The 13,896-nt window shown below is 45.0% G+C and overlaps 1 protein-coding gene across 1 annotated transcript in view; it reads right to left on the reverse strand.

Moving 5' to 3' along the window:
• Ostf1 (osteoclast stimulating factor 1) overlaps nt 1–13,645 on the reverse strand; it is a 53,023-nt gene extending 39,378 nt beyond the window's left edge. The window contains exon 1 of the mRNA XM_013018481.1: nt 13,428–13,645. Coding sequence (XP_012873935.1) covers nt 13,428–13,461 — 34 coding nt within the window. The 5' untranslated portion in view covers nt 13,462–13,645. The remainder of the gene's footprint in view (nt 1–13,427) is intronic.
• Nucleotides 13,646–13,896: the final 251 nt, after the last annotated feature.

Consider the following 13,896-nt stretch of genomic DNA (forward strand, 5'->3'; position numbering starts at 1 on the left):
GAGAGGAGCAGCCCCTAAAGACTTAAGCACAGTAGAAAGCTTTCGCAGGCCTGGGAATTAAAAAGCAAAACAGCACAAACAAACAAAATTAGCGGTCAAGCATCTTCTACAAAAGGCAGATTAAGTCTGCGGTATGACCCATGACAGCAAGGTTGGAAATGTATGGCCCGTGAATTTCATACTTTTAAACAGTTGGAGAGAAAATGAAAAGATAATACAGTGAGTCCCTCATCTGTCACGGGAGGACAGTCCAGACACCCCGGGTTAGGTGAAAATCCTTCAAGTAGCAATAAGGATTTTTTTTCAAAACCCGTGATACAGTGAAACCACAATAAGTGAACTGTGATAGAACGAGAGATGACTGGAGTTATTTAATGGCATGTGAAAATGATATGAAATTTCAACTGTGGTATCTCTGAGTAAAGCTTGCTTAGAAAACAGCCTTTGATCTGCATATTGTCTGGGCTGCAGACTTAAAGTGACAGGCTTTGTGTGACCCACCAAGATGAAAATATTTACTATCTGCCTTTGAACAGAACAACTTCCCCTTGGTGGTCCCTTTTCCCCAGAAGTAACAAATCAGACAAAAGGACCAATTTACCATGGCCGGAGGAGCTGTAGCTCTAGAAAGGCCTCTTAAACACCCCCAAAACCCACTTGGGCTGGAACTCCTCCTGTATGAAATGATTGGCTAGAGAAGAAAATCATGACTGAACTCTACAGAGCCAAAATTACAGACAGATAATTCCCAAAGATTCAGTTCTTCCATCCAAAACCCAATTACCTATCTGAGCTCACATTTCCAAGACATTTACCAAAGGCCAGACACTACAAAAAAGCACTAACTTACAGCAATGTACTTCATCCACCCAAGAATGCAAGGATGTAAATCCTTAATTAGCCCAATTTTACAACAAAGGGTAAAGCAGTCTGGTCCACACAACTTGAAGGGGGCTAAATCTGAGGCCCCAACTTCAGCAGCCTCAGACTGGACGGCAGGAACTACCTGGGTTTCCAGGTTTTCAAAGCTGGAAATGCATCCATACATGGGGAATAATAGGTGTAGGTCCAGACAGAGGGTTTGTGCCCATAAATGTCAACTATTGTGAATTGCTATGAATTTTTACATTAGTTACAGCTTGTTTTTTGTTATCTTTGACATTATTGGACTAACCAGTTCTACAAATGAGAGAATTTATCACCACAACATCTCAGCAGAAAAATCTTGAAGTTTCTATCAAGCAAGTAGAGCCTAACATCTGAGACTTCATCTCCAGTTAACCACCAAACACCTGGAAGTAAAGTTGTGGATCAAGTGGTAGCACACCGGCCTTGAGTGGAAAAGCCAATTAAGAGCACGAGGTCCTGACTGTAATTCCTACAGGTACAAAGCTCATGCACACATACATGCATGCATGCATACACACACACACACACACACACACACACATGCATGAGAGAGAAAGAAGAGAGAGGGAGAAAGTTTAAATTTACCATATGTTTTGCTTTGTTTTGCAAGTACTAAGGTTTGAACTTAAAAGTTTCATGTTTGCTAGACAGGTGCTCTATTGCTTAACCCTAAATCTGTCATTTCTTGAAAATCTAGGATAATGACTACAGAATTATGCATAAAGAGAAAAACAAAGTGTGGAAATGTATACATACGCTGAGATACAGGTTATCATAATGATGTTTTTTTCCCCAAAGGTGTATCCATGTTTCCTAAAAAGTAGCTTTTAGAAATATACTTACATGTTGCTACTACACAAAAAGGTTGGAGATAATATCCATATAATCAGCCACATGAAACAAAAACATACATCCAAGAAAACCTGCGAGAAAAATACCAACTTGTTCACAGTAATCTCTGGGTGGTAGACCTCTGAGTCACATTTATTTTCTCCTTTATCTTCTAAATTGTCTACAAGAATAAAAATTCCATGCACATCTAATAAAGTGTGTTCTCCTTTAATGCTCCATTAAGGACACTTAGAAGTGACTAGCATTTTATTTACCACCAGAGTATTGACTAATGAGCTTCCTTTTATATCTCTTTCTCTTGAATTTCAGTGGGAAAAAAGATGCATAGAGAAGCATCTTCAATGCCCCAAACAAACAGAAGTCCAGCCTTAGTTAGTAAACACAGTGAGGAGACCTAACACAGTAGGTACTCTTGCAAAGAGGTACAATACTCTCGCAAAAAGGTGCATGGTAGGCAGTTCTAGAACCAAAACAGTAGAGATAGGCATTTGTGACTCACAACTGTGATCCTATCAACCCAGGAAGCTCACAGCTAGAGGGCTGAGGATTGAAGTCATCCCAGGCAGAAAGCCTAGTAGAATCCATATCAAAAATCACCAGCGAAAGCTGAACAGGAGTCATTGAAGAAGGATACCAACTGAGTAAGCAAGTGGAGCAAACTGAGTTTAAACCTAGTACCAGCACTCCTTCCCCCTAAAAAAGATAGGAGTAGAAAGACACAACAGAGAGGCTGAAGGTGAGGTATGAGATCTAGAAACCTCAGTCACTGTCTGGGGTAGAAAATGGTGAAAGATTCGACTGTGGGTCAGGGGATGCAAATACACTAGAAATTTCTTAAACTCCTTTTTTTTTTAATTGTGAGTGTGACAAGGCCACACTAAAGCCACCCATATGATGATGCTCATCACAGCATCATTTACCATAGCTAAGATATGGAACCAACCCAGATGCCCCTCAGTAGATGAATGGATCAAGAAAATGTGGTATATATACACAATGGAATTCTGTGCCTCCATCAGAAAGAATGACATTGCCCCATTTGTTAGGAAATGAAAAGACTTGGGAAAAAATTGTATTAAGTGAAGTAAGCCAGGCCCAAAGAAAAGTAGATCGCATGATCTCCCTCATTTGTAAGAACTAGACTATGTATATGATACGCTTGCTGTTGTTGTTGTTTTTGTTGGTTGTGGGGCTTGAACTCTGGGCCTGGGCACTGTCCCTGTGCTCTTCAGCTAGGCTAGTGCTCTACCACTTGAGCCACAGGACCGTTGCTGGTTTTCTGGTGGTTTACTGGAGATAAGAGTCTCACGGACTTTCCTGTCCAGACTGACTTTGAACCATGATCCTTGGATCTCAGACTCCTGAGTAGCTAAGATTACAGGTGTGAGCCATCGGTGCCCATCTTTTCTTTTGTTGTTGTTTTGAATATGATATTCTTAACAGGGGTTCTCAACAACCCAACTGCTTAGTGCATAGGACTATATATAATGAAGCATATCAACATGAACTCCAATTTATGGAAACAAGAGGTTCTTATGTAGTTTGCTCTTTTTCCTCTATTGTTTTTTACTAGGCAATATGTCCAAGAGAACCCACAACAAAGTCAAAAGAAGGGAGAAGTTGGTTCTGAGAAGCCATCTGCAAGAAATGAGCAAGATGTCCAAGACATTCATTCATTTCTTCCAAGATCAACTCCTCCTTAACATAATAACCTTGAAGCCAGATTTTGTTTCTCTAATCACATCCTGTCTCAAGTCTCCACAGCCCTAACTTCAAAGGCTTATATTATGTTTCTCCAGGCCACGTTTTTATCATAAAAGGTGACCTTGAACATGTAGCTGAAGACACTTCCACCCACCATTCCACTCCAGGGCCAGCCCTGGCATCCACCTACCCACTCAGCCCTGGCTGCCCAGCAAGATGCCCAGGTGGCATCTTCCCATTGCCCTGGCTCTAAAAATCAAGATTATTTATGGGAAGGAGAGAGTACCCGGAAGTAGGGAGAGTCTGGAAAGACCCAACAAATCCAGGAGGCTGCCAAAAAGGCCAGGGGAGAATCTTAACCTACAGAAATGCCATGGTTCTTTCCCAAATGAGCTCAGATCTAGGGAGAAATGGAGGGATTCTCAAGGGAACAGAATCCTTTAGACTTTCCCCAGAAAATGACAGAAAACCACAGCTGTGGTTTTCTAGGGACTGTAATTATAACGGGAAAATCACAGACCCTTTCTGAAGCGCCTCATCCCTGGGCTACTGCATGGCTTAAGGTCACGTGCACTGGAGACGGCACTTGCCTTACAGGCTGGGTTCTGAGAGTTTTCTGCTGGTGTTCAGGTGTAAATTCAGGGCCTCATACTTGTACAGCTTGCTTGCTTGCTTTGCTGGTGCTCTATCACTTAAGCCAAAACCCTAGCCCAATTTTTTGCCAGTTAATTTGAAGATGAAGTCTTGCAAACTTTTCCCTCCTGACTGGCTCAAAAATGTAATCCCCTGGATTTAAGCTTCTGGGTAGCTAGGATAAACAAGTACTTGGCTATAAGTTATTTTAAAATACAAGCCAAAAAAAATACTAAATTCTCTTGTGGACACTCAAAGGATTTTTTTTTTTGTCAGTCATGGAACTTGAACTCTAGGCCTGGGTGTTGTCTCTGAGCTCTTTTGCACAAAGCTACTTTTAGCTACAGCTCCACTTCCAGTTTTCTGGTGGTTAATTAGAGATAAGAATCTCATGGGCTTTCCTGCCTAGGCTATCTTTGAACCATGATCCACAGATCTCAGAGCCTCCTGAGTAGAGAAGATTACAGGCATGAGCCACAAGTCTTGTTATGAGCAGGGAGACATGCTGGAAGGGATGGACCCTGAGGTTTGCCCTTAAACTTCTAGGAACAATACTGGTTCCTTCCTAAGCCCCAGGTCCACCCCAGTGAATGGAGCGACCGTGAAAATAACCTCTCTGTTTGCAGGGACATTAGAGAATTCAGCTCACTGAACCATGACAATCACGGAAATCTGCTTTCGATACCCACTGCCCAAATACTCAAATACCTTGACATACTTTGCCATCTGTCCCAACAAATTACAGCACTTTGCCTTTGTTTTTTAAAGATATTTAATGGAAAGTTAAATAATTCTACCGTGAGTCAAATTATCTTTGTATGAAGCATAAAACAATGGTCATAAAACTTATTCCCAGTATAATTCTATGTCCTTAAAACTGTTGTTATATCAGAAACCTTTTGGAATAAGTAAGTGGTATTTCCTGCAAGGGGAGATGGGGCAGAGTTGGGGGAGGAGGGTGCCTTCTCTGATGAGACTCACATGAACACAAAACAATTCTCTTAGGAAAGACCCTCCTCCCTGGAATGCAATGTTACAATTTCAATAAAGCAAGGTCTAAACTTGAAGCCATGGCTTTAACCTGTCACCTCCAAAAGGGACAGGAAGGAACAAGTGGGGAGCCCTCGAGAAATAAGGGTGCCAAATGACATCTTGCAGAGAGAATTAATTTCTAAAAACCTTACATCTCAGGCCTGGGGTTGATATAAAGATTTCCACGGTCTCCGTGGCTATTCATGAGCAGACACATGTTGTGATAGCCTCATTAGAGTTTGTGAAATAAAGTACCTCCGACCTATCCTGGCCAGGTTCTCTCCATGTTCTCTTTCTCCAGTCAGCTGTGAAAAATATCTCAGTGAAATCAGATCCAACCCAAATATCAGCACATGATGCTCCCCTCCCCCCTTCCCTCCCCCCCCTCCGCCTACATCCCATCCTCCATCCCCCTCCTCCCGTTTGTCACAGAAATCTGGATTTAGGAAAATGTTTTATTCCTCCATGTTTGCACCCCCATGAAAGGCTAGTCGAAGTAATTTAGTAAATTTAGAACCAGGCTTAGAAAAAGATAAAGAAATAGGTCCAGGGATGTATCAAGGACCCTTACCAAGTTAACTTGTAAATTGGGATCAGAACTTAATCCAAAAGCTGATGTTTATTTTCCATTCTTATATACTGGACTCTTCTTCCAGTGAGTCTCTTGGACCTATGATCTCTATCCTAAAACGCAAGGCTTTCTGCTTGACGTTCTATGTATGTATTTATTTAAACAGGGAATGTAGCTGGGCATATGTTACTCACACCTGTAAACCTAGTTATGCAGGAGACTGAGATCTGAGTATTATGGTCCAAATTCAGCTCAGGGAGGAAAATCCATGACACTCTTATCTCCAGTAGACCACCAAAAAGCAGGAAATAAAGCTGTGGCTCAGTGGTAGAACACTTGCCTTGGTGTGGGGGGGAAGTCACGCAGGGAATAGATTCCTTCTCAGAGTCTTGTTATTTCTTGCTTGCCTGGTATTTTTAATCTAAGTACTTTGAGGAATAGAACAACAATGAATGAATGATTGTTTTAACACCGAAGGAGAATTTGTTCATCAGCTGAGAAGCAGCGAATTCATTCTCAGGGCCTCATGGAATTGAGAGGAAAGGAAACCAAGTTCTCATTGAGGTGGGTGGAAAAAAAATGGGAACAGTTCTGAACAAGAGACTACTGTGAGGGGCCCTGGGTATACAGTGCTCAAATCAGACCAAAGTCTGTCTGAAAGGGAAGGGAGTCCATGTGGCAACCTATCCAAAGGTAGGTAAAGACCCAGACCTACTATAGGATAAACGGTCACAAGGCACAGGTGCAGGGGTCTGGAGAGGCATCCAAGCAGCCACAGCGAGGCAGATGACAAAGGCTTGGGGAAGGCTGAGCAGCAAGGCACACAGGAGCCAATCAAAAGGGAATGCCGGAAGAGGGAAGGACATCACAGACGCCATCCCAACCGAGAATCAGAAAATGGACAAGAGCCAGGACTGGGAAATAGACTTTCTCACGAGTCAGTATCAAGTCCTTGGGATACTGAAGGTGCCCAGAGGACCCCAGAGCTTCAAGCAGTAAGAGCAGCTTCAAGCCTTTGCAGCAGGAGGCCTGTTGAAAGGGAGAGGCTCCTATGAGCCATTACAGCAACGCCTACTTTACATCTCAGCTCAAGTAGGTCCAGGTTTTAGTGGGCAGCTGGCTGGGTAACTTCACATTTATACCCTAAATGCAGACATGTGGTGATGTACTTATTATCCTCTTCAGAAAAATAAAGGTTGAAAACATTTCCAGTGTGGCACACCAGTTCGGTATACTAATTATCTGAGAGAATGGTTTCTGTTATAATATTTCAAAGCCATTATTCTTACCCAAAGAACCTGTGAGGATATGTTTAGTTCAGTCAAAACTACACAGACTCATCAAGACAGCAGTCCTCCAAACAGTCAAAGAAATTAAAAGAAGAAGAAGAACAAGAACAAGAAGAAGAAGAACAAGAACAAGAAGAAGAATAAGAACAGGAACAAGAAGAAGAAGAAGAAGAAAAAAAGAAAGAAAGAAAAAAGCACTGGACACTGGTGACTCACACCTGTAATCCTAGCTACTCAGAAGGCTGTGATCTGATGATCAGGTTCAAAGCCAGCCTGGTCAGCAAAGTATGTGACACTCTTACCTACAATTAACCACCAAAAAGCAGAAGTAGAGCTGTGGCTCAAATGGTAGAGTGTCAGTCTTGAGCAAAACAAGCTAAGGGACAACATTCAAGCCCTGAGTTCAAGCTCTAGTACTGGCACATACACACACACACACACACAAAAAAAAAGAAAGCACAAATATAATTACAAAACTTTCCCTCAATCAATGCCAACAAGAATGTACCTTTGCATTTTTTTAAACTTCCACAGATGTTCATACTGAACAAACAAAAAGGCAGCTAAAACAGTCACACCAGTAAGTATATCTAAATAATATACTTACTGAGTAAATGACTCATTTATCTCTGGCTGCAAGCTAAACACCACAGCTATTTACACGAACAAACATGCTTATACAGAGATGCATCTTTATAGAGGAGTTGATGTGTACACTTAAAATTCTTGCTTTCTGGGGCTAGAGGGATGTCTCAGAGGTCGAGCACCAGCCTAGCAAGCTTAAGGGCACACTAATCACTACTAGCTTTGAGATCTTAAGTAGTGTATTTAACCTATTACTTCATTCATAAAATAGAGATATGCCCAAATCATGGAGAAATCAGAGCAATTGAAGTGTAGAGAGGGCATAAAGTGCTTCACATAGTACCTGACAAATAGGGACAAATTAATGTTAACTACTTCTACCAAGGTCAATATTATTATCACCGTGGGTTTTTCTGGGTGTTTTCTTCAGACTTGCTCTTAATCCGTAGTCTAGGAGAAAAAATAAGATCTGTGTATTCAAAGCCAATCTCACACTCTCACCTGACTCACTCACAGATTGAGGGGAAGGAAGGCTAAACAATAATAGAAATCCCTGTAGCTTAAGACTCCTTTTCCTCTTTGATATTTAGATGCAGCTCATGTGTGATGTCTTTGAAGTTTTACGATGCTTTTTACTACAAATCACAAAAGAACCCAGAACACTGACATTTGTTTCTCCTAAATTCCATGAATTTATTTGTATAAGCTACATAAAATATTTATGTTGCTTCACTTGTACCACAAAATCGATAAGCCATTTGAAAGATGTGGCCAAGGTTAGACACCAGGTTTCTGACCACAGCGGATTGTTAACAAGCTGTCCTAGAATGAGGACTAAGGTCTAATTCTGTTTGAGGTCCATAGGCCTATTTTTATAAAAGGTCTGAGAACACAGTCTTTAAGATAGTCTGTGAGGACAAGAAGTCTGGGGGTTGGGGTGGGTTTGTTTATTGTTTTATTCTTTTCCCTGTTTTTGACTGTACTGAAAGCTGAGTCTTACATTTGCTAGATACAGGCCCTTGTACTTGAACCAGACCTCTAGCCCCCTTTTTGCTCTAGTTCTTTTTCAGATAACATCTCTAGCTCCTTTTCCCCCTGTAGGCTAGTGTCAAGCCATGGATTCCCCTACCCCAGCATCCCCCATATGGCTGGATTACAGGAATATACCCACACGTGCCCAGCCAAAAATTCTGTCATACATTTTGACAAGCCTGAGAGATTCACCTTAATCGAAGTGCAAATTCCCTGAGAATAGCTGAAAACAACAGAGAAGCTGAACTCGTTCAGAAAAAGGTAAGGACAATCCCATAAACAATGCACTCACGATTACCTGTAATCCTAGCTACTCAGGAGGCTGAGATTTAAGTATCACAGCCCAAAGCCAGCCCTGGTAGGAAAGTCTGTTAAGCACACTCGCACACATACACACACGCACTCACACACACATACACACACAAAAAAAAAACAGGAAATGAAGCTGTTGCTCAAGTGGCAGAGCACTAGCCTGGAGTAAAAAATCTCAGGGACAGCGCCCAGGCCCTGAGTTCAAGCCCTAGGACTAACATTAAAAAAAAAAGAAAAGAAATTCGTTAAAGACCATGAAACTGAAACACATCTGATAGGGTTTCCATAGTGGCCCATATAACTATTAGAGGAGGAGTTTCAATGACAAATCTTGAATAGCCTTCCCTACTTCTCATAGAAAACAGTCTTTTATTTTAGCTAGTATATACATATGTATTTATATACATATATGTATTTATATACATATATATTTATTTATGTATTTATATATATATATATGTCAACTGTGGGGCTCAAACTCTGGCCTGGGCACTGTCTCAGCCCTTCAGCTCAAGGCTAATGTTCTACCACTTTGAGCTACAATGCCACTTCCTGTTTCCTGTTGGTTAATTGGAGATAAGAATCTCATAGACTCCTCAGATCTCAGCCTCCTGAGTAGCTAGGATGACAGTCATGAGCCACCAGCATTCAGCTTAGAATATTTTTTTTTAAACAGAATTGAGATCAGTCATCCAGTTGGAGACATGGGACAATCTAAGATAATACCTGTAGCTAGCTGAATCTCCCTAAATTGACTTAGGACTCAAGAATGAGAACCGATTTGACTTTACCTTAGACTCCAGTATCTAGTACAAGATCTAAAGTATAAGGTACACATATGAAGAAAGGTCTAGCCAACAAATTGTGATCCCCCAGATGTTGCCAAGAAAAATGGCTGAGTTTTCCCTCCAGCAGCGGTTCCGGACTTGCCTGGGTGGCCTCCTTCTGGGAGTGGTCACCTTGCTAAACATGCTGGTCAGCTAGAAAGATGCACTAGCACACAGCATAGCTTAGTACGCCTTGCTATTGAAATCTCTCAGCAAGTCCTCTGTCCCCTCTCACCTAGCTCCTTCTTTGCAGTATTGCCCACTGATTTCCGCAGTGTTCTTTTGCTGGAAGTGTTTTTTTCCCTCTGGAAATGGAATAAGAAAAACCCCTGTAAGATCCCTAGCTGCTAGCTCCCTGACTAGTTACACAGGAAGCTGAGATTTGAGGATTTAATCAAAGCTAGCTCAGGCAGAAAAGTCTGTGCGAGTCTTATCTCCAAATTAATCAGCATAAAGTCAGAAGCTGAGGTGTGACATGGTAGAAAACCAGCTTTGAGTTTAAAAAAAAATCACCATGAGTATAAGGACCTGAGTTCAAGACCCATTACAGAAAAAAGAAAGAAGAAAGGAAGGAAGGGAAGAGAAGGGAAGAAGGAAGGAAGGAAGGAAGGAAGGAAGGAAGGAAGGAAGGAAGGAAGGAAGGAAGAAGGAAAGAAGGAAGGAAGGAAGGAAGGAAGGAGAAAGAAAACACTGTGATAGCACCTTGTGGTCATATTTCTTTCTTTTCTTCTTCTTCTTCTTTTTTTTTCCTAGTCCTAGGGCTTGAACTCTGGGCCTGGGTGCTATCCCTGGGCTTCATTTGCTCAAGGCTTTTATCACATGAGCCACAGCACCACTTCTGGCTTTTTCTGTGATTAGTTGGAGATAAGAGTCTCACAGACTTTCCTGCCCAGGCTGGCTTCGAACTGCAATCCTCAGATCTCAGCCTCCTGAGTAGCTATGGTGACAGGCATGAGCCACTGGCACCTGGCTCTCCCTCTTCTATTTCTTATGATGTCCAATCCAGTCCCCAGGGGAAAAGGTTGTCTTAGACCTCAGTACTTGTGAAATTCTACTTCTCAGTAAATAACACATTTTAATCTTAGGTGCAGTAGGGATTTTGGATCCGTCTTTCTGCTTGAAGTTGAGAATCAAATCCACAGTCCACCTACAGAAATTTGTAGGACTCTTTGACACACAGGCCTGTACCTTTCCCTTAGTTTCATCTTTCTATTCTTCCCTTCCATCTGACCTTCTTCCTTCCTCCCCTCAATTCTAATCTCCCTCCTTTTCTATCCGATAATTTATATTTTTAGTTGCCTTTTAGAGAGGAAGAGGGTTTAAAAAAATAAAGCAACAAGCCAAAAAGCAAATATACTCTCATCCATTCCAAGCCTTGGCTATTTCTAATCACATCACTTGCCTACAGGACAGGAAATAAAAGGCAGCACCACTGTTGCAGCTGGAGTTGCAAGGCAGGAGGAGATGACCATTCCCAGACGGCCTCGGGGCCACAGGCCCCTTTCCACTTCCTGCCCACTAGCTATAAGATACATGATCAACCAAGAGCACGGGCAGGTGTGACATCACCACTAAGAGTCCTGATTCCGGAGTCAGATCCCTCGAGTTCCAATCCTACCTGTTCTGCCGCTCCCATCACCCAGCTGCTGACTTAAGACCAAAAAAAAAAAGAAAAACCTAACCTTTCTTGGTCTTGTCTTGTTTTCCCTCCAGTGCAAATTGGAAAAAAAAAAATATGTTACTGGCCTCCTACAGTCTTTGAGAGGAATGAACCAGTTAAAGTCTGTAAAAGTGACTAGGCCAATGCCCAGGACACAGTAAGTACATGTGGACCAGTAAGTACGGTAACAGGACACTTCTGTTTAGGACATTTCTGTTTTCAAGCAAGCCAACACAATTTCAAGTCTGGGTGACACCAATAATAATCCCCGTAAGTCACTTAATCAACCATAAATCAATTTCTTGGGTTTTTTTGTTTTGTTGTTGTTTTATTTTGTTTTAGTTGTGCTGAGGATCAAACTAAAGGCCTCGCCCATGAGCACTCCACTGCTGAGCTAAATCTCTAGCCCTCAAAGACTGATTGCTGTCATAGCCTTATCTATGTTTGGGTCTCGTTTATAAACTAGCATGGAGTCCAAATCAAAGAGCAGAAATGTTTTCACCACGTGTTTCCTGACTTGCTAGAGAGAAGAGAAAGCAGTGAGGTGAGACAACAAAAATAGTTTTAGGGAATGTACCCCAAACTGCTAATAGAGTTAAGCCACACCTAAGGGCACAGGGGTACACACATTCCCATCCACCTGACTCGGGCACATTTGTCTCCCTGTCCCTCTAGATGGAACACAAACTTCACTTAATGTGTCTGAAAATAACCTCATGAACAGATTTTTGGGACATTTTTTTTTCTTTTTAGTGACTGTACTTGGGCTTGAGCTCAGGGCTGGGCACTGTCCTTAGCGTTTTTCACTCAAGGCTGGAACTCTATGACTTGAGCCATAGCCCCATTTCTGGCTAGTTGTTGTTGTTCATTGGAGATAAGAATTTCAAGGACTTTCCTGCTTAGAACCTCAATCCTCAAATCTCAGCCTCGGGAACAGCTAAGATTACGGGACAAACTGCCAACACCCAGCATCTTGGACCATTCTTCAAAGTAAAAGACTCCAGTATCTACCAAAGAACCACGGGGCTCTCCGTGGAGCACTGGAGGTCCTCATTTACATCTGAGTGTGGAAAGCTGCCACCTCCTCCGTGTGCATTTGAACTGCGATCTTCCCTCCGCGGCTCAGCCGACCAAAGACTGAAGTCCTCGGTGAACAATGATGGCCCCTGTGGGGCCGGGCACATTATCTTCCAGTACAAGGACCCAGCTTTGGGGAGAAAAGCTGGAAAATTCGGAAAGCCGGGGTGCTGGACAAGGCGTGCAATTCTCCAGCCCGAGAAAAACTGGCCACCGACGCGGGCTCGCCTCTTGCCACACAATCACCTTCTCCAGGTCGACGTGGATGAACTAAGTTCCAGCCTCGGCAGGATCAAAACCCACACCCCAGGACGCCTCCACGAACGCCAACCTCGCGGTTCCCCCATCGACCCCCCCCCCCACCCAGGCATGCCTGGCATCGCGGCCACGAATCCAAACGGCACCGATCGGGCCAAGGAGGACCGCAGGGAGGACGGACCCCACCCTCCCCAAAGCTAAGCAGAGACCGGAGAGAGAGAGTGTGAGCCTTGCACACCAGTGCCGCCAGGCCCCGCCCCGCCAGGCCCCGCCCCGTCAGGCCCCGCCCCGCCAGGCCCCGCCCCCAGGCCCCGCCCCGCCCTGCCGCGCACTTCCCGTCCGCGCTGGCCGGTCGAGAACTCTCTTAACTTGACAGTGACACACCGAGCGAAGAGGAAGTGGCCAGAGCCCGGGTCCCGACCTAGCTGGGTGGCTCGGCTTCTTCGTCTGGTCAAGACGGGTCCGTGCCCTGCGGGGCCGGAGGGGTTCGGCCGCTGGCCAGCACGCCACCCGGCAGCAAAGGTTGCACCGGGCGACTGGGCACCCGCGCGGGGCCGGGCAGCCAGTCCTTCCACGCCGCGCCTCACCCCAGAGAAGCGCACCCGCCATCGCACCCGTCCACCGCCGATCGCGCCCGGAGCCCAGCCCGGGGCCGCCGCCCCGCAGCGGCCGGCGCCCTCGCCTACCTGGTTTGACTGGTTTGGGAGGCGGCTTCGACATCGCGCTTCCTGGAGGCCGCGCACCGGGGAAATAAAGAGATAAGAAAGGATCGCCCCTCTCGGGAAGCTGGAGCCCCTGCGGCTCCCCCAGATCGCTCCTTCCCCGGTGCTCGGCTGGGCGCCTCCCTGACCCTCGCCCACTCTCACCGCCGAGCCGTGCGGACGCAGGCCGAGCGGCTCCGCCCAGGGCCCGGCTCCGCCCAGGGCCCCGCCCCGCCCAGGGCCCCGCCCCGCCCAGGGCCCCGCCCCGCCCAGGGCCCCGCCCCGCCCAGGGCCCCGCCCCGCCTAGGGCCCCGCCCCAGCCCGAGCCGCCCGGGTGCGCGCGCCCCGCAGACCAGGAAGTGGCCGCCTCCTCGCCGAGCGCTAATTGGTTTCCCGGCAGGAGGGGGGCGTGGCCAAGCGCCAGGCCGCGGAACCAATCCGTGCTCCGCGTGGG

This window comes from Dipodomys ordii, unplaced genomic scaffold (assembly GCF_000151885.1).
Source record: "Dipodomys ordii isolate 6190 unplaced genomic scaffold, Dord_2.0 Scaffold40, whole genome shotgun sequence".
NCBI lineage: Eukaryota > Metazoa > Chordata > Mammalia > Rodentia > Heteromyidae > Dipodomys > Dipodomys ordii.